The sequence below is a fragment of the Anoplophora glabripennis genome, unplaced genomic scaffold (assembly GCF_000390285.2).
Source record: "Anoplophora glabripennis isolate ALB-LARVAE unplaced genomic scaffold, Agla_2.0 scaffold775, whole genome shotgun sequence".
NCBI classification, from domain to species: domain Eukaryota; kingdom Metazoa; phylum Arthropoda; class Insecta; order Coleoptera; family Cerambycidae; genus Anoplophora; species Anoplophora glabripennis.
Window position 1 is genome coordinate 142,129 of NW_019416856.1, and position 24,605 is coordinate 166,733.

At 32.4% G+C, this 24,605-nt stretch overlaps 3 protein-coding genes across 3 annotated transcripts in view; 1 reads left to right on the forward strand and 2 right to left on the reverse strand.

The window, feature by feature from the left end:
- Positions 1-4,668: 4,668 nt before the first annotated feature.
- LOC108913900 (SAGA-associated factor 11 homolog) lies at positions 4,669-5,927 on the reverse strand. The gene is made up of 2 exons (XM_018719554.1): positions 5,188-5,927; positions 4,669-5,071 (listed from the first exon to the last, which is right to left on the reverse strand). Exons 1-2 carry the CDS (start codon positions 5,702-5,704, stop codon positions 4,830-4,832), a joined length of 759 nt encoding a protein of 252 aa, XP_018575070.1. The 5' UTR covers positions 5,705-5,927; the 3' UTR covers positions 4,669-4,829.
- Positions 5,928-10,675: 4,748 nt separating this feature from the next.
- Positions 10,676-24,605, reverse strand: part of LOC108913897 (serine/threonine-protein phosphatase 4 regulatory subunit 3) — a 37,044-nt gene continuing 23,114 nt past the window's right edge. Inside the window, exon 7 of the mRNA XM_018719551.1 lies at positions 10,676-10,803. The gene's annotated coding sequence lies outside the window, so the exon portion shown is untranslated. The remainder of the gene's footprint in view (positions 10,804-24,605) is intronic.
- Positions 16,995-21,778, forward strand: LOC108913898 (cilia- and flagella-associated protein 36). The gene is made up of 7 exons (XM_018719552.1): positions 16,995-17,185; positions 17,239-17,303; positions 17,355-17,459; positions 17,513-17,739; positions 17,800-17,894; positions 20,144-20,271; positions 20,323-21,778. The coding sequence occupies exons 1-7, from the start codon at positions 17,083-17,085 to the stop codon at positions 20,590-20,592; spliced, it is 993 nt and encodes a 330-aa protein (XP_018575068.1). The 5' UTR covers positions 16,995-17,082; the 3' UTR covers positions 20,593-21,778.

Sequence of the window (24,605 nt, forward strand, 5' to 3'; positions counted from 1 at the left end):
TGTTGAAAAAAGACAAAGTGTACTTTCGGAAGTTCCGGAATGAATTGTATTCGAAGTATAAGTGGTTGTGAGGAAGTGTTATTTATTTAAAAAAAACTTTTCTGTATGCCGTGTGTTTCTATTTTTTATAAAGTCTAAATGAAAATCCTTCGCACGAACGTCAGTTTTTCAGTAATATTGCAAATGCAACTAAAATTTCCAGATTCATTTAAAGTCGATTGACCTTGAAAATTTGGAAGTTTTTGCCTGCGGCGCTTTTTTTTCTTGTTAGTCAATCAATGAATATGCCTCACCTACTCTCAATGTCACGAGCCGCCACTAGTAACAATAAATTTCGAACAAATAACATTTTCGTTACTAGAAAGATGTCGCGCCTGTGTTCGTAGAAATGGAAGTATTTTTAAGCATTTACTCAAATAAAATCGTTAAAATGATGACTAATGGTATTAATTTCTTTATTCAAATAAATAACCGAATGATTAGTGTTTGTCGTGTCATTTAAGTAAAAGTGTTTTCAGTTCGTTTGACAAAAATGACAATAAAAACATACTTTATAAAAAAAATCTAATCAATCTAACACAATCACAATGTAACCAATCTAAACGACCTAAAAATCTAAAAAATAATTAATTATTATTGACCTATCTTAAAAGATATGTTTTTCACTGTTTATCAGTGGAGTTGAAAATAACTTTTAAAAAAATTTGTTTACGCATTTACAAATTTAAATGCCTTTTTGTTGAAAACGGTTGGCTTTAGAGATATTAGCTTTTTTAAACAGAAAAGTTTGGGGAAAAGATTTTTCCAGCCCAAAGTGAAATACAAAATGACACAAAACAGTTTTGGCAGTTTAAATTGGTCGCTTGTAGCGCCCTCTGGAAGGTACAAGGAAATTATCCATAAATTCGAATTTCTCATCCTAAAAAACCCGCGGATACGAAATTTCACGAGATTGGCAAGGTATACCTTTTTTAAGCAAAAAAAAATTGTCGAAATATTAAAGAAAATGTTATTTATTTTTTTCAATTTCAACAACCTGCATCTCGAAAACTAAGTGTTTATGAGCACCATTGTATATGACTTTTCTCCATTAATTTTCATCGTAGAATCTAGTGGTAAAGTTTAGCACATTCTTTAATGGACCCCCTGTATGGAGGGATTGATTTCAATTCTAAATTGGGCTATTCTAGTGGCGGCTCGTGACATTGCCGCAGGCAAAAACTTTCAAATTTCCAAGGTCAATCGAAATTTTTAGTTGCATTTGCAATATTACCGAAAAACTGACGTTCGTGAGAAAGATTTTCATTTAGATTTTATAAAAAATAGAAACACACGACATACAGAAAAGTTTTTTTAAATAAACACTTCCACACAACCACTTATACTCCGAATACAATTCATTCCGGAACTTCCGAAAGTACACTTTGTCTTTTTTCAACATCGAGCGAAAGCACAGGTCTCGTAATTTTAAAAATCCTTTTTGTCCTCAATTTTCAATCTGGAAATTGGTGTTTCCAATAAAATACATACTGGATCATACATAGGAAACATTTCTACAATTATTGCGATGCTGCTTCAATTTCATGTGCTGGCCGCCTCGTTGCCATGACAACCGCCGTAAACAACGCTACGAAGTGAAGCGAAATACAAACTTATTTGGATCCGCGTCACTTGCTTATGCTATACGTTGTATGGTACGAAGTTGATGTTCGCGCTCAACGAAGCCCTTATGGAAATTGAAAACCAACTTTCTCTTAGAAAGTCTTTATAGTCTCAAACTCTGTTTAAATCTTGTTTTTCGCGTAATTTGGCAGAAAACCAACTTTCTCTGAGAAAGTCTTTATAAGTCTGTCAAAAGTTTAACGGACTTATAAAGACTTTCTCAGAGTTTTTTAGAGAAAATAAGTCTTGTTTTCTCCTTATTAGAATTATTTTTGGCAAAGACAGATAAAGACAAATTTCCATAAGGGAGGCAATGGTTTTTTAGAAGGCGTTCACCGCGCAACTATTCTGTTTATTTCTGCGTATAAAACAAACAAAATACAATACATTTGCAATATAGAATTATACCTAAATTATAAAATTTATATAAAATTAAAAATAATTTTAAATTGCATAACCAAATGGAAATTTTAGTTTAGGTGAAGCGGTGCGTCACTTGCGTCACCTGGCAAGCCACCACTGATTCTTGCTTGAATCTGATGAAAATTTCTTCCTCTAACATCTCAGAATGTCAAAGTTGCTATTGCAGTCTACTATGTAATTTGAATCCCCATTTTATTCGAATATCAAAGTGTGTTTTCAGTTTACTCGAAAATCAGGCTTTTTTGGAAAGCATAAGAATAGTAATTTGTAGAAAATTGAAAGACAAAACCGAAAATGTCATGATTGTTAGCGTAAAGCAGTGTACTATTTTATTTAAAAAAATATTCCACCGATACCCTGTATCTCCACCACTGGCACATCAAAATTTTAAGAAAAGGCCTCAGATTTTGGACAATGTTTACATAAATACATGCGCCCTATTTCAAATTAACCCACTAGTTTTTAAATTATTTAAAAAAATTTAAAATATTTTTTTAAGTTTAACATCCCGTATCTTTTTAACAAAGCGTCCTAGATAAAAACATTATACGAAAGACCCCTTAAAATTCACCAAAGAATACAAGGTTTCATTTTTGGTCACCGTTTATGAATCACCCTATATAACTATGTAAAAACGTTTCCTAAAATCGATTTAAAATATTTTCGCATAAGAAGGAAGAAAAATTCTACGAAAAATTATCTTGAGATCAACTATATCTTAATCTAATGTTCATTCATTTACCTACTAGTTAAATCTTCACATGAAAATATTCCACACCTTGTGTTGAAAATATAACTAAAGGTAAAAATTCAATGAATTTGTATACAATGGCCGAGATATCTTTAGACAGCCTCACTAATAATTACAGAATTTCCACACTACTAAATGTAAGTATGTATTTTGGATATTATGTAAGTTCGTCTGATCCACATGCAATTGTATTTCAACTAGAAAATATTGTTTTGTGTCATTATTTTTATATATTTGTGATGACTTTCAGAATCTTAAACACCCTGTATCTTGCAAATAAAATAATTTTGATCAATTATCAAATTTTAGATTCAAGATTTTAATATTTATTTTAATATACAGGATGTCCACGGACCGAGATGAAAAGAAGGAAAACTTTTTCTCATTTTATGAATCACTTTTTTTAATTATTCTGCTTTTATTTGAAAATAAAAGAATGTTGTTTTAAGCGGAAGAAAATACATATACAGAGGAAAAGATTATTAGAAATGTAGTTGATTTTATCTCGATAACACACTATAATATACGTTAAGAAAGATAAAAATACTAATTATTTTCCAACATTTCATATATTGTCTTAACCGCGACAGATAAAAAATTTTTAAGCTGAAATTTTGGCAAATTAGGAAACAAAATATTTTTACTTCTGTAGGCCTGATCAAGACAGAGTTTATTTTCGGTATAGATATAATGTCTATTTTTTACACAAGATATCAAAACATTCTATTCACAATAAAAATGTATGTTCATCATATTTTTTAATTTAATAAATCACTGAATTAAAATCAATTGCCACCAAATTTGGGTCAATAACATAAATTTTACTTATAGATTATTTTTTAACCCAACAAAATTCTTTCCAAAATATTAAATGTGTAAAAATTTTTTTATCATTGAGTTAATGTTAAGAAGATATATTGACGCTCTGTACATATAAAATGTTTGATAAGGATTAGTTTTTTGTATATTTCTTAACTGGTACAATGTACTATCGAGTTCTAAGGATAAAATCAGCTAATATATTTCTAACAATTTAACAGAGGACACCTTGTATATGTTAGCCCTCTTAAATGTTAATTTTTTGTAATATGATAGATACACTGTACATAAGTTTTATCTGTAGGTGAACACAACATTAATTTCTGAGAGCAAAATTGGCAAATAATAAACTAATATGGATATTATTTATATAAAAAATATCTGTTATTTTTGTGATAATTAAGAAATTAAAGCATTCTAATCAACACGAGTTGAGGAAACCAAACCACTATCTGCCTTAGCATAAATCACAATAGGATGACTGATAAAATAACCAGTACTGTATGAGTGCAATATTTTATATAAAAATCAATTTATACTAAAAATAATTTAATCATAAAATTTTAGTGAATTTATTTTTTTTTAATCTTCCATTTATGTCACTTAATTCAAAACACAAATTAAACTCAGAAACAGTTAGTCGCGATAATGAACTGTAAAACAAATTACTATTAAAGGCACCTACTAAAAGTAAAACTTTGTAAAAATGTACAAATAACATTCATACAAACTGTTTCTCCCGAGTACTTATTGAATCATTTAGCCTAGTTTCACTCTCAATGGCCCTTAAGAAATATTCTTGGTAATTATTAATTTTTCCACATCCACAATAGTATGCCATATTCTAACTTTTTTGTAGTATTTTTCTACATAAATTAATTAATTGTACTTACTTGATATACCAAATTGGGCTTGTCACAAAAAGGAAAACATAATAAATATGTTTAATCTAAGAACTGACAGATAATACAGTTAATGGTGTATACGACATTGTAAAATTACACGTAACAATAAAAAATAAAAAGTTCTATATAATGAAATGCATCCATATTTCATAAAGTACGGCCCTAATCCTTAATAACGCGATATATAAATATACTTGCACAATTTATATAAGTTTGGACAAAATACGAGAGATCTAAATTAGAATCACAATTAATAATACTCCATTATTTCACTCTAGTGATGTATTCGAACTGGGTGAAGTCCGGTCTCTTTTAGCACTTTTTTTACTTTTCGACTTGTCTTTCTTTTTTATCGATCCTGAACTAGAAGCGGAATCTGCCGGAGAGGTACTATTGGAATGATCCTGCAAGTGAAGTATATCTCTTAAATTTGTTAAATCGTCATCGTCTCCTTCAACATCAACATTCACCGACTCTACAGGATCTGGTTCCAAAACCTTTTTTGGAGTCCCTAAAACATTAAGTACAGTTTGTTTAAAGTATATCAGACATTATATAAAAAAACTTTGAGACAATAGCAGCATAGAGAAAATAAAAGAAAAACATGTTTAATAGAAAATTAACTACCTCTATTTTTCTTGCCACCATTTTTCTCTTTTTTCTTTTTCCTACGGTCTCCAGAATTCCAGTCTACATCATCATCGTCATCACTTGGTATTCCTCCATAAGAATTGTCTCTATCATTACTATTGTTCGCCACTCGCCTGGAAGCATTACGTGACCTACTAATTCTACCCATCCCCATGCAAGCTTCTAAATGAGGTGCAAATCGGGTAGCAGCTACTGCCCTATCACAATTAGGGCAGTTACAGTCTTGAATCTTTTTTAAATTATGCTGAGAGAAAATATCAATATCCCCCGAATCATCCTCTTCACAACTATCATCTTCTTCCAAATCATAAGCGTTTGTTTTATATTTACGATGTAAATCAAAAATTATTCCTAATGTCATCTCGTCAATTAAGTTATTTAAAAAATTTTCTACTGATGTTCGTAAGACTTGTTTATTACTGACCAAATCATGAAAGTCTTTTGCTAGACTATTAAACAACTGCTTCTGGTCTGGTTTTTGGCGTTTTGACATGTTTTTCAATAATAAATTTTTGAATTTACCGCGGAATAACCGGTTTTCGGTTTCTAACCTACAAAATTGTACCCGTACATAAAATATATGAACACAACAATAAATTTATCACACAATTGTAGACTAAATTTGATTTTACAATTAATTATTACAGGCAACCCGATCTGAGATTGTCCTTTTAAACGTTAAAATAACCGTTCACAATGCCTTCATTTTTGACAAATATTCCATAACCAACATTTCGTTGGCTAAAAGCAATATTGCCAACTATAGGGTTATTTAAAATTTCAAGGTTATTTTTATTTTGATGCTTTCAGTTGGTGTCTTCCTCAGATTAAGGTACGTTTACATTACAAAATATAGAATGTAAATTTTCACTGCCGTGAAGTTCGCTATTTTGAAATACATATTCGCATTTCGTTTTTTTTTTTGGAGATATTTAGTAGTACATCTAGAACATTCCTATATTTTTGTAATTAGTAGGTTATTCAATTAACGTAGAAAAATAATATTATGGTTATTAAAAATGTGAATTTTCTGCACTTTGTACATTTGCTTTTCAAGAGTAAAAGTAAAAAAAGGGACTTTTAAGTTAGAAAAATACGTAACAGAGATATAATTAGGATTTAATAAAGGGAGTACTTAAATACAGTTAAATATTTAATTTATTTGGGAACGACTTTCACGTGATTTTAAAACAATTTTTATAACAAATATACCCAAATTCTTTAAAATAACTACTTAATCTTAGGTTAAAATTTTGTAGCAAAAAGTGAAATAAAATTTAACTTGTGACGTCACGAAACCAATAAAACAAATTTCCCATTCCGTGAATTCTACAAAAAAACTAAAATATACGAAAAAGTGAAATATGCAAAAAAATAACAAATTTTGCGATTCCAAATAACTTACCGTAATCCAGAATACAGTGTTCAATTGACCTTGAAGTGATTGTCAGATAAGGAAGGTAATTTGGAAGAGTCATATATATATAGGGAAGAGTATATACCTCTGTTCTTTTCGGGACAGATTTTTTATCAGAGCAGTGCCATAACAAGTACAAAAGACAATTTTAAGAAAGCTGCACTGCACCGCCATAACAGTTTTTTTATTCACTATTTAAACATTTCTGTCAGATTATGATTGACCGTTTAGTAGTTCAGTTGGCAACTTTTAGAACAGAGTAGACCTATACAGTTCGAAGAACAGAAACGACAGGGAAAATAATTTTACAATTAAATTTTAAGTTTATTATGACCGTAATAAAGAAATTGGAGTTATGTATGTTTTATTTTTTTAGAATAAAAGTGAGTTTAAATTTCTATGAAAAAAACAATATCCGTTACCAGTACCCAAGGATATTAAATATCCTTGACCAGTACCAATAAAAATTCGTTTTAAGAAGTCTTCTTTGTCATAATCATAAATTATACTTTATTTGCATCACAACAGCACTGTATAGTCGGTGTCGGAGAAGCCTCTGGAAAACGCAGAGGGCCCTGCGACAGACCGCTCGCCGTAAAATTCCTCCAATCCACGGTAGTGTGGGGGTGGTTTACACGAACCAGGAAATGGCCGAGGCTTTCGCCGATAGCCTGGAACTGCAGTGTAGACTGCCTCAGCTGCCCGGCGAAGACGAGGAATTCGAGATAGTGGCTGAGCGCGCGGCCCGACGCGTCGACAGAGAGCCAGACAATGACATAATCCCCCCCGCAACACCTGACGAACTAAGACTGACAATACGCAGACTTAAAAACAGAAAAGCCCCCGGACCCGACAATATACATAACACGACACTTAAACGACTACCACACAAGGGCCTCATGGCCCTACTAAACATAACAAACGCGACACTCAGACTAAGACACTTCCCTACCCGCTGGAAAACAGCAAACATAATCCTTATCCCAAAACCCAACAAAGATCACACCATCCCATCCAACTACCGGCCCATTAGCCTGCTCCCGGCTATGAGCAAAGTGGTAGAAAAAATTATCCTAACCCGTCTAAGAACCCACTCCCAAGAACTGCAAGTCATTCCAGACGAGCAGTTCGCCTTCCGACCCAATCACTCCACTGAACTCCAAATCCTTCGCCTTACCGAGCACATCACGGCGGCCTTCAACAGGGGACAGTACACTGGTGCTGTCTTCCTGGACGTCGCAAAGGCCTTCGATACGGTTTGGCATGAAGGCCTACTGATGAAAATGCTCACCAACCAATATCCCATATCCTTTACCAAACTCATAAAATCCTACCTACACCACCGAAAATTCCGCATCCAAATCCAAGATTCCCTTTCCACCACCCGTCCCATGGAGGCCGGTGTCCCCCAGGGCACCGTCCTGTCCCCACACCTATACACCATTTACAACTCCGACATCCCACATCCCCCCAACACCAACATATACTTATACGCCGACGACCTGACAATCACATCCCAATCCGTAGATCCTAGATATTCCGTCTACCTCCTCCAAAGCTCCTTAGACCAACTTGAAACCTGGTGCAACAGGTGGAAAGTCAAAATTAATCCCAACAAAAGTTCGGCTATCCTTTTTACCAAACGAAAAATCCCACAAAACCTTGACAGACTGACACTATCCCAGGAACCCATCTCCTGGAATCGACAAACACGATACCTGGGCGTGACGATGGACCAGCGTCTCACGTGGAAACCGCACATCGTGGAGACGGTGGCGCGAGCGAAGACCACCAGGGCTAGGCTCTATCCCTTACTCAAAGGTGGAAACACCCTCAGTTTAAGGAATAAGCGAACGCTTATCAAGGTGGTACTTCAACCGCAGCTAACCTACGCCTCCACGGCGTGGGGTCACGCGGCAAAAAGCCACTTAAAGTCATTACAGGCTGTGGAAAACATAGCCCTCCGCACGGCCACCGACGCGCCCTGGTACGTAAGAAACACTGACATATTACGAGACTTACAATACACAAACGCTACACAGACAATAAGACAAAACGCGGAGAAACGATTTGACGTAGCCGCTAGACATGACAATCCCCTCCTCAGGCAAGCCGTTGACTACGTACCCGACGTGACCGACAAACACAAAAGACCTAGACACCAACTTTTTGACCCTGGGTGACCACCCCAATGACCCCCCCCCTGCCCGCTAACCTTTTCTGTTTCAGAGACAGCCAGGATCAAGAAACGAAGACAACGACACACACACACACACACACACACCCCCCATACCCTCCTTACCCCTCCCCTCCCGCGCTAGCCTAAGGGCCACCTTAGCAAAGCGCATCCCAGGCTGCATAGCCGCACTACCCTACCCAACCATACCACACATAAACATGACACTACCCCCGGGGTTTACACAGACGAGCCGGCGAAGCAAGAAGAGCGCCAGAAGAAAGGGCCCTAGCCGGCGGGGCCCAGCCAGGACAAAAGGAGGTCCCACAAAGCGCCTACACCGGCCGCATTTGCGGTCGGGGTAGACGACGGATGGGGCCCACCTACGAAGGCTGTCCAGGCCTACACGAGATGAGGCAGGATAAAGAGGGATAATCCCCCTCGATCCCAAATCATTGAGGCCAATTTCTAGCCATAGAATAATGGCGCGCGCGCGGCGCGGTGTCGTAGTACGAGTATGTAGGTATTTGAAACAAGAAGCTGTTTATATCTCATCGTTGCATTTCTTAAAAGAATTGAGGAGCAATTTGGCAACAGGAGTAGCTTTCGTGAGGTTTTTTTTAATCTGTAACAATTTGCACCTTTTCCTAAAAAAGGCTCCTCTGGCATAGATGAATAGACTTGGAAGTATTTAGATGTTATGCAGAAGTTCCTTAGAATTCTCTAATTCATTTTTTTTATAAATGTACCAGGGTTGCCAAATATACGGTAAATACTATAACCATTAGAGCAGACACTACATGAAGGAAGCAGGCTTACGGCGAAAGTGTAGACGAATGACAGAGAAAGAAAAAGATAATTTGGGTATCTCATTTCTCTCTCGCACAGGCATGTGATTGGCTAATGCAACTCCTTCCTCAGCAATTAGAGAAAGAGAAATTACCCAAAGACAAGTACATCCCTTTTTCTCTACAGCGTCTACACTTTTTAACAAGCAGTGTTTCTTCTATGTAGTATATGCTCTAAGTACTTTACCACACATTAATTAATTGTTCAGTAATTTGGATTAAAAAAATATTTAATTTTTTTGTAACTATTAACCATTTCGATTTTTAATTTACGGAGAGCATAAGTGGCTAAATGAACTTCACTGGTCTCTGCAGTGACTTCATTTAAACTTGGTACACATATTTATTAAAGCATACCCAAACCGTGATATGGCAAGTACTTACTATGACGATTATTCAGTTACAGGTCTCCTTTCATCTTACAAATATCGAATAGAGCTGAAGAAATGTGGAATCCGATGACTCGACCGATGATGACTACCTCAGAATTTGGATGACTACCTTGGTTTTTATTATAGAATAAAAAGCCTTACAGATGGCGCATGAATACTTACCTTTCTTAAAGTCACTAGATACCTACCCTTATGGCCCATCCACAGCTTTATCTACAGTATAAACCACCCTTTAGATGTTTGGTAAAATTTTTCAAAATATGATTAATGAATAGGCAACTCTATATACATATTTAAGTAATGATGTACGCGAATTGGTATCAATTATCAAAAGAATGATTATGATAATTAGAATAACTATTACGTAAATAGGTACTAATAAAACCAGATAAAGGATGTACCTTTATGTTTGTTATTATAGCTACATACTACATTTTATTTGTCATAACAAAGTAGGTATTTAACATTAAAATTTTAATTAATTACATTAAATTTTTTACAATTATTTTTATTAAAATTATTTACATATTTATACTTATGTACATCGTCAAACTCATTAACAATAAAAATGTAATATGCAGTTATATTTGTGAACTGGACTATATTTTCTAGCTATTAAAGAATGAGCAAAGAGAGTGCATAATTTTATTTATAATAAATAAAAATACCATAAAATAAAGTATAACATAAAATACTGCCCTTGGCTGTTTTCACCAACCAAATGTTTAGCTCGATATCTTACTTACAGCACGTTTCACCCTAAGAAAAGAGACAAATTGATAATAAAATAAATATGCATTTATTATAAATATATTTCAATTCGTTGTGATTCAAATGCAGGTTCCACAATTCCCAAAGGACAATTTTTTACATGTAAAACACACATCCTCAAAAATTGGTTTAACTGTACCTCTATAATAGATCATGGTGCTTACATTTGATTTTGCTTTGTATATTTATTACTTATATTATACTGTAAACTAATTATTACAATTACAAAAAGTGCAATTTCAATTATTTATAATATTTGGTACTATTTAATACTGACTGTCACACCCATCCAATATAGAAGCGAATTTTATGATACAGTAAATCGCTACAAAAAATTATGGTCCACGGGCCCACGTACAAAGAAAAAAATTATTACCAGCAAGCTGTAACTTTACGTACAGCTTAAGTTTGACAAGTCTCCCAAGATTTGACTACGAGGAAAATTCAACACTGGTAAGTTTTCCCGTGATTTTCAGGAAAACATGTCAATCTGGCATAGACATGGAATGTTATCACCAGCACTTTTTTTTTTAGTTTAAATGAGATATATTTTTTTTAGACCCCCCCAAAAAATTTGTCCGACAAGAATGGATATTTTGAGTTTGTCCCCCACCCCAAATATGTCGATTTGGTGACATTATGGTTGGTGACAATCAGCAAGCTGATTTTTCTGGGAGGGTTTGGTAATAAGACTTGAAATGAAAGTATCTGATTGTCCGACAAAATTCTTGAGAAGTTTTTGCAGTCCAACGCCCCGAATATGTCAACGACAACATGGTTGGTGATAACCAGCTGTCGGACAAAAGTGTCATTATTTAAAAAAAATGCAACATTAGTCTGAGAATTTAATTGTCCGACAAAATTATCGGATTTTTTGCTTGTCTGACAAAATTAAACTATAAAATTTTGCGGTTTCAATACTTACGCATGATGTAGAAGAAAAATTTATATTTAATAAAAAAAATATATGAATAAAAAATATTTTGTTTAAATTTCTCAAATTTCAAAATAAATATGACTAATTTAAATTTATTTTTTTATACAATTACAAAAAAATTGTATACGAGGTGGTCCCGAGCTAATAGGTCAAAATTCATGGGTAGATTCTCGAAACAAAAATATTGCGATTTAGCCTAACTTACCTTAGTCCAAAAGTTGATAGTTAAAGAGATACAAATGTAAAATATTATTTTAGTTTTTTTTCATTTATTCCTTAACAAATGCAAATATCCTCACAAAATTTTAAGGTTTGGGTAAAGGAATTGAAATGTGTTCACATTTTGGTTAAAGTTCATAGAGGGCGCTAGCTGCAGTAGATTGAATTTGTTAAAAATGACATAACTTTTTTATACTTTAAGGTGTCTCATCTTTGGTATCAAATTCTTATTTTCCAACTTTTTTCAAACAAAAAAGCTACACTTTATAAAACTAGCTGTCTCGCACCGTTTTCGAGATATTTGGCTTTGAAACTTCCAATGCTGTTGAATTAAATTACAATGAAGTAAGTACCTACTTATTATTAATTTAGCGGTGAAGTTGCTTAAGTTTGGACGAAAATCAAATAATTAACATATTCCACTTGTCTTATTGCTATCAGTTGTATGCTACTGTCCATTAAGTATTATTCTTACCTAAAATTACATCTTAATTTAAATTCTATGTACATAAATGTGAGAGAGAATGCCGAGACTTCCGTTTTTGGGGTTTCATGAAATCAGTTGTTTATGGAGAAACTATAAACACCTATTAAGAACTTTGGCAGCAGGTTTTAAATGCTGCAGTCATTTTGCATTAAGGATTTATACTTTATAACAAGACAATCTTTTAATAAACGCGTTGATAAATGTGTAATATTTTTAAAATTGGTTTAATTGGTTTTTCAAGAACAAAACTATGTGTAAACTGTTTGTCAAAACAAGATTGCAAATTTTAATTTAAACTCGAGCAAAAATTTATGCATTCATTTTACAGTTACCATTTTTTTTTAAAATAGTTAAATAGTTTATAAAATAAAATGTACACATGTATAAGTTTTTTGAACAAAGAAATTATTTTGATGGAGATTAATTAAATTAATTTTTATAGCCATAATTATTTATGAATTTCTGTTGCTCCTGTTAACAACATTAAAAAATTAATTATTTTATAGCGGAATGGACATTATGTACCACAAAAATAGTTATTTTTCCCATTTTTAAGGCAAACTTTCCAATCTTTTTGGCAGACAAGTATATTATTGTGTTATACATTTCAATTATTACAGAAAAAAATCAAAACCAGATTGCTGGTTATCACCAACCATGTTGTCGTTAAATCGACATATTCGGGGCGTCAGACTGCAAAAACTTCTCAAGAATTTTGTCGGACAATAAGATACTTTCATTTCAAATCTTATTACCAAACCCTCCCAGAAAAATCAGCTTGCTGGTTGTCACCAACCATAATGTCACCAAATCGACATATTTGGGGTGGCGGGCAAACTCAAAATACCCAACATTTTTGTGGAACAAATTTTTTGGGGGGTAAAAGAATATATCTTTCATTTAAACTAAAAAAAAAGTGCTGGTCATAACATTCCATGTCTATGCCAGATTGACATGTTTTCCTGAAAATCACGGGAAAACTTACCACTGTTGAATTTTCCTCGTAGTTAAATCTTGGGAGACTCGTCAAACTTAAGCTGCTCGCAAAGTTACAGCTTGCTGGTAATCATTTTTTTCTTTGTACGTGAGCACGTGGACTATTACCCTTATAGAAGGAATCTTATTTATTTATTTAATTCCACACAGACAAAGTTGCTTATAATTACATGGAATCGTAAGATAATAAAGAATTTATAATATGCGAGACTGACTTACAAAATAAGCAAACTATACTTAAATGTAATCAAATTAATCACAATCTGCAGAGGTGTAGACAATGCAAAGGTACACAAAACATTACGAGACCTTCTCAACAATAAATGTTACGTACGGTATTAGACCGTTATTACACGAAAACTGATTCAACAGTCTTAACATCAATACTATATGAGCATAATTTTTTGTAGTTCTTCTTAAAGGGTCATGGAGAGATTCATGCATTCTCATGTTTCTAGAGGGAATTTTGAAATTTACCAGAGATAGGATAGGATAAACAGGAATAATGAATGAAAAAGTTCAGCACTTTAAAACCGAATAGTAACAATGCTATTATTCGCTGGTTATATCATAAATTAACTTTAAATTCCCTACATAAATCATTAGTACGAATATAATTGTAGTTCGGGGGCCTATTATATTTTTTTATATTAGGCGGAAGCACATATTTTTTCAATATGATTCCTATAAGATAGTTGAAAATCAATTGCCACACCTAGATCCTTCCCATTATTAACAAATTGTTCATTTTATAGGTATACAAAATTGGCTGTTTATTACGAGTGAACGTTACTACATGACACTTAATGATGTTAAAGAGGAGTTTATTTTTTATGCACCACTCATAAGCTAATATATCACGTTGTAAAAGTAGTACATCATTAAGACATCTTATAGGTTTAAATATTTTAAGATCATCAGCGAACATTAAAAGATTTGTGTTGCACAGTATATCATCAGGTGAGTCGTTAATGAAATACAAAAACAAAAGCAGTCCCAAATTTGAGCCTTGAGGCACACCCGAATTTACGTTAATTTTTCGGAAAGATGGCAATTTAACAATAAATGTACGATACTAGAGAGTACATTAACACCTTTATTAACACATCAGCCACACCATATCCACAGTTTTCTTATCAAAATGTCATGATCTACTATGTCGAAGACTTTCCTAAAATCCATATAAAAGGTCTTCACCTGCATGCCTGCCTTGAATGCATCTAATATATTATGCGTAAATGTCAATAAATTAGTGCTAATTCAACGTTTTATTACGAAACCATGTTAATTGGTGCTACCTGTATTACTAAAATGCCTCCATAAAACCGAGTACAATATTTGTTCAAAGATTTTGGCGGGCACTAGGAGTACAGCAATTGGATGCTAATTTTCACTATTAGTCTTTTCCCCTGATTTCTGTATTGGAGTAATGAGAATCAAATTATACCGGGTGATTCAAAAAACCGCTGACAGACTTCTAGGGTAAGTAATACATGAAAAATTAATACGAAGTCTTAATAAATATAGGATCGCAAATGCCTCCTTAACGAGATACAGGGCGTCAAAGATTCCTTAAAATTAAAGCGTAAAAATGACAAAAAGAAGCTTATAATCTAGTTTACTTAACTCACTTGTACACATTGACATTAGTGACAGGCGATGTTTAATTTTATTTTGATTAGCACAAGCCTACTATGCGAAACTAAAATAAATGAAAGTACAATTGGATTTACAAATTTTCTACAAAGGTGTTTCTCTTAAAAATGGTTGCTTTAATCAAAATTTTGCAAGAGACCAATTCGATAGACAATTGAACACTTTACACAAAAATAGTGCCCTTTTGACAAAATTAGCAGTGGCGTAGAAAATATTTTTAAAAAAGGGTCACGTTGACCCCGTCTCTACGACACTGTTGCTCATAAAATTTTGAGCAGTACATCAAACATTGGTCTTAAGGTGCTAACTACGCATAGCAAATTTGAAATACAAATGTTCAGGCATTTTGGAATTATTGCAGACAATGTTTAATTTTACAGAAACTTTGACGCCCTGTAACTCGTTAAGGAGGCATTTACGACCCTATGTTTATTAAAACTTTTCGTCTTAATTTTTTATGTATTATCTACCCTAGAAGTCTGTCAGCTGTTTTTTGAATCACCCTGTATATGTGCAAAGAGGTGCCTTAAGATACTCTGCACAGTCCTTCAGTATATAAGGTGGCAACCCATCGTATCCCGCGTATCGCTTTTGGTTTCAATTTTTTTATAGATAATTTAGTCAATTTCACTGATCTGATGAACATGTGACATACTGTACAATCACAAAATATCTTTGAGGTATTGATATCATGCAGGCAAATTCGAATAAACAGACAAGAAATATGTGGCAAATGAGTCAGCCAGCTCAGTACTCGTTATAATATCTTTTCCATTTCGGAATGTCGTAAAAATGGACATTATCTGGGTTTAACAATAAAATTATTGATAAGGCCAAAGTAAAGAATAAATTGTATAAATTTAAGTCTACAAGTAACATTGCTATAACTATTTTAAAGAAATAAGAATTGAACTAAATGGTTTAGTGAAATCTCAACTAATCTCAGTTATTGTGAATTGATCAATTAGGTGAGATTAAGTGAAATCTTGGGTAAATAAAAAATGGCTAACATATGGATTTAAGAGAATTAAAGATAATTGAACTTTTAGTTTTTGCAAAGGCTTTAAATATCAATCATACTTAATTTTAAATTAAATTCAAGGAATATCGACAAATATAGAAAGAATTTTCTTAAAGCTTTGGATCAACTTGATTACAAACTGTTAATAATAAATTGGAGTCATTTGGTATCCATTTTTTCATCAATCTTTGGAAGTTCTTCAAGGTACAGTTCTCGGGCCACTCTTTTTGTTATTTTTATTAATGATTTAACCGATTGCCCTGCTGTCAGTTACATTTCACTTTGCTCGACAATATATTGTTTCATTCCATGAATAACACAAAAATTTGGATGTATAACAAATATTATCGAACTTTTATGTTATTTACTTTATCTATTTTATTTATTTGTTATTGTTTTGTACTCATGCCATTTTATCTTGCATTACTTATATTTTTATGATTAATGTTAGATAACTTTTATTTTTTTATTTTATTTATTTTTTTTGATATTCTACTACACCCTATTTTGCAACTGGGACTTTGTCCCGTTGGATATTGTATTTCTAAACAAATTACTTTATCGCTATATAAAATTCTGGGAATTAAATACAATTTAAATATACATTATGCCTTATACTGTTACAACTGAAAATTATGCAGACAATAACCATTTAAAAACGTTTTAATCTGCTCCTAAAATTACAGCTTGTTATCGAATCGCATTTTTTTCTAGGCATTAATAAACATGAGGTTGAGAGTTAAAGCAGGAATAAAAATAAAAGTGAACCTCAATTACCTACGTCTTTGTTATAATAAGCAGTACCCATGGCAACTATGCAAGTATGTACACAAAGATGACCCCTAATAAACCTACCAGATCCAGTTCATCACATATCACACTCACAACATTGTGAATTAGTAAACAGATATATTACCTGAGAATAAATACTTGTAATTATTAAAAGGTACTATGGAGGATGACAACTCTTGGGTATTCGATTCGCTTGTTTGCTTTCTAAATGGTCCCATTTGGAATGCCCCACTGCAGAGCTTTATAGAAGAAAAATCTTTAAGTAAAAGCAACTCTAATCCGTATGTAAATGAACTATTCAATTATATTTTTCAGTCTTCGAGCCCAATATCGATGATAACGATGAATACAAAAATGTCTTCGATGAATTTAAGAATTTAGTAAGTAGCACTATTTTAATAATGAAAAAAACTGTAAATACTTGCTTTAAGGTTGATTTTATGCTGGGAAATTTTATGGAAGACATAGGAATTACCCCAGAACAATTTGAAAATGCTTGCAAAGAAGGAAAGAAATATCAAGTTTCATTTGATCATGTAAGTATTCAAATTTAAATTTTTTCCAGTCTTGACTATTCAGACTATTTCAGAATTTATTTGAACAAATATGGGCTGCAAATGACTATGAGATGTTCAAAAGGATGATGACCCAGAAAAACGTTGAGTTACAGTTGCAAGCACTAGAACTGATTGAACAAAAATATGGAATTACTCCGCAGTCTTTTATTCCAAAAACAAAGGAAGAAGTTGTCGCAGATGGTCCCTCAACTTCAGAAAATTTAAACTTGGAAAAGGATATCATGAATGAAGTTGCAAAGTAACTAAGTCTTAAAAAAAATTCTAAAGGAATTTTGAAACTTTTACTTGTGATTTTTAGGAAATTTTCAGCTGAAGAACCATCAACTTCGCTGGAAGTTCAAAATATTTTGGAAGAAAAGGAAATTTTAGAAAAAACTTTGCAAGAAACAAAAGGTATAATATGTAATTAAATAGTTATTAGTATCACTTCTTGAGAAAAAAGTAATAGCGACAAATTTATCTTGGATTAAAAATTTTATTTAATAAAGTGAAGAAAAAAAATGAAATTTGTGAAATAAAGTATTAAAATAGGGATTCCGTAGCCTGAAATCTCGAAATAATTTATACATACAGAATGTAATTTTGAGTGGAAGTCATATTTATATAGAGATTTCCTTTGACCTTTAGAAGCACATATCTAAGTCTGTTTTCTCAAATTCCGTCATAAAAAGTTTTAGTAATTTTCATACTCCGCTGCTGGACAAGCTAGTGTAACCTCAAATAATGGCGCGCTTTAGTCGCTGCGCATACACGATGCTCTTTGGCGCTAGTTACTTTTGTTGAGTGGGTTCACCACACAAACAGTAACATAGTAAAAAACTCAGGTAGTAATCAATAATAATAAATGAAATACACAAAAGTAATTAGTCTGTTTACTCAAATGATTTTTGTAACACTTCTCTGGTTTTATTCCCGTCCAATATTAGTGTATTGGCGTTAAAAGCTCGCACAATCTCTTAAATATGTAATAGTTAAACTATGTGGATCTCAAGATACGGAGTCGTTTGGAGTTTAATAATAATAACAATGAAAAACATTCAAATTCACAGTTAGATGTACTGTGTTCAAATGCGGAACAACCACTGACCCCTTTCGCTCCGTCACCGTTGACCCGCACTATCTCCCTTCACATGCACTATAAATTGCCAACAATCTTGCTATAAATACATGAGTATTACAGTGACGGCGTACACAAAAATTAAAGTGCATTTTAAAAAACTGATTATAACTCGACTATTTATTTTATTAAAAAAAAAAGAATTTCAGATTCGTATTCAGGGGAACACGCAAATTTTTTGTTTTCATCAATTTTTTTCTTAAAGTTACAGCATTATGAAACTTGAATATTAGAATATTATCAAATTAAATTATAAATATTAGCCCATTATTATCAAAGTATGATCACTTTAATTTTCACTAGCTGCCTCTTTTTGAACATAATAAATTTATACTGTAGAAAAAATAATTGAAAGCATAGTCGTTATTTCTTTTTTCATACGATAACACATACAGGCTGTTACAAATTCACTTCTCACTATCTCGGAAATGGTAAGAGGTACGACGTAGCTTAATTGTGTAATCAGGGGACCAACATTATGCCTCTAAAAAATCAAGGCTAACATGATTAGTTTTCGAAATATTTTGGAAATCCATTTTTGTTTCATTTCAGCCTTGTTTGAGGTGATATTGAAAAATGAAGAGCACTTTCTCATGGCCACTGTTTGTCCTCTACCGAATGGCATAATCAATTTTTATATGTAACGTTTCGTCTCTCCAGGACCATCATCAACTTCATTTCTTTAAATAGCAAGCTTTCATGACCCCCTATACTGTACTGCCTCAGCCCGAACCAGATTCAGAAGTTTTGTCTCCAAAAATTCATCTTCAGTGTACTCATTCCAAATTTAATGACAAATTAATCCTTAAAAATGCATATGAACAACCAAAACGCCAACTGAATATTGTTCTTTAAAAAATTTTAGTAAATGTTCAAAAACATTTTCGTTTTGGCAAAGGTTGAAAACACAGATCAGCGTAATATTATCGGAATTTATTATATCTGTAACCGCAACTAGGAAAGAGCATGTCAGATGTATTTGTCTGAATATCCTGAAAAAAAAATAGATCGGAATTTGTTTGAATTTTGAGCACTCAAGAAGCCTAGAAATAACTATGGACATGGGAGTAATGCTCTAATAATGTTATTTTAACGAGTGGTGGTAATAATTTAAATAACTAGAACTAATTTACAGTGTACGATGAAATTGATGATGGTCCTGGAAAGACGAGACGTTACATATAAAAATTGATTATGCCATTCGGTAAATGGCATAATCATAAGGGCAAAAAGTGGCCATGAGAAACTGTTTTTTTTTCAATATCACCTCAAACAAGGCTGAATTGAAACAAAAACGAATTTCCAAAATTTCGGTTTTTTTCAAATATTTCGAAAACTAATCATATTAGCCTTGATTTTTTAGAGGCATAATATTGGTCCCCTGATTACGCAATTTTGCCGCCATTTAAGCTAGTTTGTATCTCTTACTGTTTTCGAGATCCCTGTAGTGAGAAACGAATTTGTAACAGCCTGTATAGGTATTTTTTTTACAATAACTTCTACACATTTATAACTCGTTTTTCAGAAAAGGCCATTGGAATAATAGTACCAAAACCAATAAAAAGTGAAGGTACACAAGAAGAGAAAATTGCCACAGAAAAAAAACAATCGCCTAAACATGAAAGTCCAAAAATTGAGAAAAAAAGCACGGAAGTAAGCTGACATCACATATTGTAACACTACATATATGTTGCAATTTTTTAGGTTGATGCGTTGGAGCTCAAGAAGAGGCAGGAATATCTAAGAGCTCAAAGAGACAAACTAGTAGCTCTCAAGAAAGAAGCTAGAAAGAAGCAACTTAATGCAGAAAATGACGGCAAAAATAAATCAAGAGAACGTCCAAGATCGGCAAAAGCTGCTCAAGCTGTGCTAACTGGTCAAAAGCCAAACGCTGAACCACAACAACTTCAGATTCGTAAAACACTGGCGGAACGTTTGAAAACGGAGGTGGTTGATTACAAAGAACCAAAATAAGAATTTTTTTTACTTATATTTATTACCTAAATATAACGATTACAATTTTTATTTTACATTTTTTAAAAACATTTATTACATGAAAAATAAAGTTAGAAAATGGCCTTTGATCTGTTTTTGAAAACTTATGGCTTGTATAAAAAATATGATAAGGCTGCCATTTTTCAATAAATAATTGCGTGCCATTCCAAAGTTGCACAAATTTGATAATGTAAGTACCCATACTTTAACTAGAAAGGTAACTGAGCTGATTTGAGCAACTTTCGAATGAATTCTTTAATAAATACATTCGCTCATATTGTACGTACCATTTTAGATGCTGTTCTTATATTAAATATATTAATCATGTACTGATAATATTTAATGATTAATGATACTGTTTGATTAATATTGCTGTCAAAACTTGTTTTGAGCGAACATACACATTATAACAGTTAAAAGTATGTACACCGTATTATACTTCTTTCAATGCCTGTGCTTATATTGAACACAATTTTTAAAACTGTTTTAATTTCCGCCAAGTCGAAAACGGATTTCGAATTTTCAAATGTCGTCTGCATAAAGATGCTTAATTTGTATACTTAGTTAATATAGTTAATATCCTGAACCTCTATCGATAATAAATAACTACATTAATATATCAGCAAAATTAATGTAGTTTCATTTACCACATAAAAAATGTAACCCCTTGAATTTTTCAGAAGAAGCTTTTAAAAATACCTCAGAAATAATAAGCATCAGGATTGCAAATTGACTGGAATTTTAAGCTGTGTAATTTATGGGAATGTTTTACATTTACAAATTAAATTAAAAAGGTTATGGACCCAGAGGAAAAAAATTTCCTGTGATGACTGGCAGCGTAAGCAGTGAAACGTCAAGATAACTTAAGCCTACAAAACCAATAAAAAAAATAATTGTATACTTAATTGGTTATTTAAATTCAATAAATAAAATTTAAAATATAACAAGGTGGGTGCCTGTAAATCAGTTATCTATAAAAATCACTCTGGAATTAGTTTTATATTAAAAAAATGTTATTCTAAATTTGTTAATATGTATCTATAAAATGCCTGATAAGGTGTAGTGGATATTAAGTTATTTTTGCCTTAATTTCACATACTGATGAATATGCACATATCTAACAATTACTTTTATACGGAGTATCCCGATTCTGGCACAATTTATACCAAAAAATAAAATAAAATCACAGTAGACCACGTCAAGGGGTGTAGATTAAAGTGTTATTAGATTTTGGTTAAAGAAATAATAGGATATTTAACAAACTTGGCTCCTTGAAAAATTGCAGGCCTAGGATTTGTAGTTTTAAAGAAATTATAGCATGTTCCTAGGTCTTTAATAAAAAATATTTGAACTTCATCTGCTTTTTACTTACTATGTTAGTTGCGTTCGATTTGACACTCAACTGAGAAGTGGGATAAATCACTCATCTTAGGTAAATGATATTGAAGGATTAAGGGGTAAAGCCACTGTAGAATTTTGAAAAAAATCGATCTTTGGATAAATGGTTTAAACAATGCTTTATGTGAAGAATATAGGAGAAAATTGTAAGGTGGGGGAAAAATCGGGAACCACTCGCAGCACACTGCGGGAGTGTTTATTGTAACTCGTGAGAAAGCGCAGTAGTTAGCTTTTATCGAGGCCAGATTGAGTGTCAGATATAGAAGCCCAATTATACAGGGTGTTTTCGGAATATGGTATATTAAGGAAATATATCACAAATCACTTATACTATAACCTCCTGCAAGGAATGCATCGACTTACCAAACACCCTGTATAACAAATTCCTTATGCTGAATGGCAACAATAACTTTAAAATCATTTTTTGAGGAACCACTTTTTTTAACTGGCTGGAAACATAACAAAGAGATTTCAATGAATCGACTAGAAATTTTGTACAGAGCTTCACAATAACATAATTCAGGGAACGTCGTACGGGTTTTTCGATTGATTAACAATTTTCATTGTTAACAATGTAACGCAAAATTTTTCAATACTTTTTTGTATGTCTACTAAATCAATATTAAATTAATATTTTTTAATTTTCCCTTATAATATAAGAATTTTTTTTGTTCCAAGACCATCTCTTAATAAGAAACCTTTCCGGCCATACAGCCCTCTGAAAAACAGGTGTTGTTGCTTGCCGTTACCTACAGCCACCATTTTGAATACAAATTGTTTGAAAAAATTCACACTACTACCTGAAAATATGTGCAATACAGCCTTTTTGTTCCCGACACCTTTTTTCCTCTAGAGTGGCATTACCCCTTAAAAAGAATGGCACAACTGTTCCAAGTTTGCTATTATCACTTTTCGTTTTTTATTTTTATTTACACTGTTCTACACTATGACAATTAGCAGGTTAATCAAATGTTAATCGTAATAATCTCAACATTTAAAACGGTGAAATAATTGTCAGTAAATTATGGGATCTCTTGGCATTGGCAAAGACTGAAGTTCCTCAGTTGTCAAATCAAACACCGCAACAACTCAAGTGAGGAAATGTGGATTATATAAAATATCGAAAGCAACTATTTTTACCTAAATTCTACATCCCCTTGCTGTCCTAACTGATTATACAGAGTATTTTTTAAGTTGGAGTATGCCTTAGCACAGTGTAGAACTCAACAAAGTGAACATAATTTTCCAGTAACATTTTTAGAAATCTTGATAATGGAAAAGTCATCTCAAATAGTTCAAATACATCCGTGTGAAAAATCCTAAAAACTTAAATTGTTTTATTGAAAGCTAAAATTTGAAGGAAAAATGGAACAATTAATTATTCACAGCAAAGCAATCACGTTCACATTTTATGTCTTATACTGGGGAATCACACAGAGCGTTTCATAAAAGCAGTAGTGATTTTGGTTTTCATCAAGATACTACAATTTTTTTAATACAAAAGGAGCATAAGAACAAAAATTATAGAATTATTAACGAAAAAAATAACATTGTTTTAACTTTAAAGCAAATAAAATTATAGGGAGACAAAATCTGAAAAACATATTTGTTCATAAAATGATTAGAATTAAATAGAACCCTAGTTAAGAAACAAGGAAATTCAATATCTCAAGTCAGATATATTTTACTTTAAGAAATTCAGTAAATAACAATACTGACCCTCCATTCATTAAAAGCATTAATTTTATAAGTTATACTATCAAATAAGTAAAAATAAGCATTGATGTTTGCCCACAAATGTTAACGTTGGCATGCCGTTCAGTATCCGGGGGCGTTGCGATCAATGCTCGTAGATCTAAGAAATTAGGCATCATCATTATAATTACGTTTAAGTATCAAATTAACACTTTTTGGGCAGTACTTTCTTAGATCGACTGCGTAAAGTCAGATTGAGAAAGAAAGATTGAGCAAGTACCACAACCGATTGTCCTCATTTACCCCAAAATGGCAGTTTAACATATTTGATTTTTGCAATTTATATCACAAACTATCAAAATTCGAATGTTGTAAGATTTTAGATCAGGATACTAGGTTATTACAGAATAAACCTTCCCTTCTAAACCCTTCTAAATATACGGGCTGTCTCATAAAAGAACGCCGCAAGCCATAACTCCATCATTTATAGTCTGATTTTAAAAAACAAAAAATTGTATGAAAGGGCTCTAACTAAATACACTATAGAGTGAGACTATTGGAGCGTATTTATTATTATTTTTATTTTTGAAAAGCGATACAACTTTATTTTTTCAAATGGCAATATAGTTTTTTTTTATTTATTATTGTGCAGATTTCTATTCCGAATTCAACGATGTATATAAAGTTTACTTTTGTGAAACATGTATTACAGAAAAAGCATGAAAATATTAAACAATACCGTCCGGTCGCTTAATTGACAACAAACATATTTTGACTAATCATGTATGCCTGGAAAACAAAAAATAATACAACACAAAGCAAGTAAATGTCATTTTAACGTTCGTGTCCCAGTTATATAATCATTATACTCTTTCTGTGTCATTTACAGTCGGTTATTT

Coding starts and splice junctions, on each gene's coding strand:
- LOC108913900 (XM_018719554.1), bottom strand. CDS start 5,704: ATGTCAAAACGCCAAAAACCAGACCAGAAGCAGTTGTTTAATAGTCTA. Junction 5,072..5,187: donor TGGTGGCAAGAAAAATAGAG/GTAGTTAATTTT, acceptor TTAATGTTTTAG/GGACTCCAAAAAAGGTTTTG.
- LOC108913898 (XM_018719552.1), top strand. CDS start 17,083: ATGGAGGATGACAACTCTTGGGTATTCGATTCGCTTGTTTGCTTTCTA. Junction 17,460..17,512: donor ATCAAGTTTCATTTGATCAT/GTAAGTATTCAA, acceptor AGACTATTTCAG/AATTTATTTGAACAAATATG. Junction 17,895..20,143: donor AACTTTGCAAGAAACAAAAG/GTATAATATGTA, acceptor CTCGTTTTTCAG/AAAAGGCCATTGGAATAATA.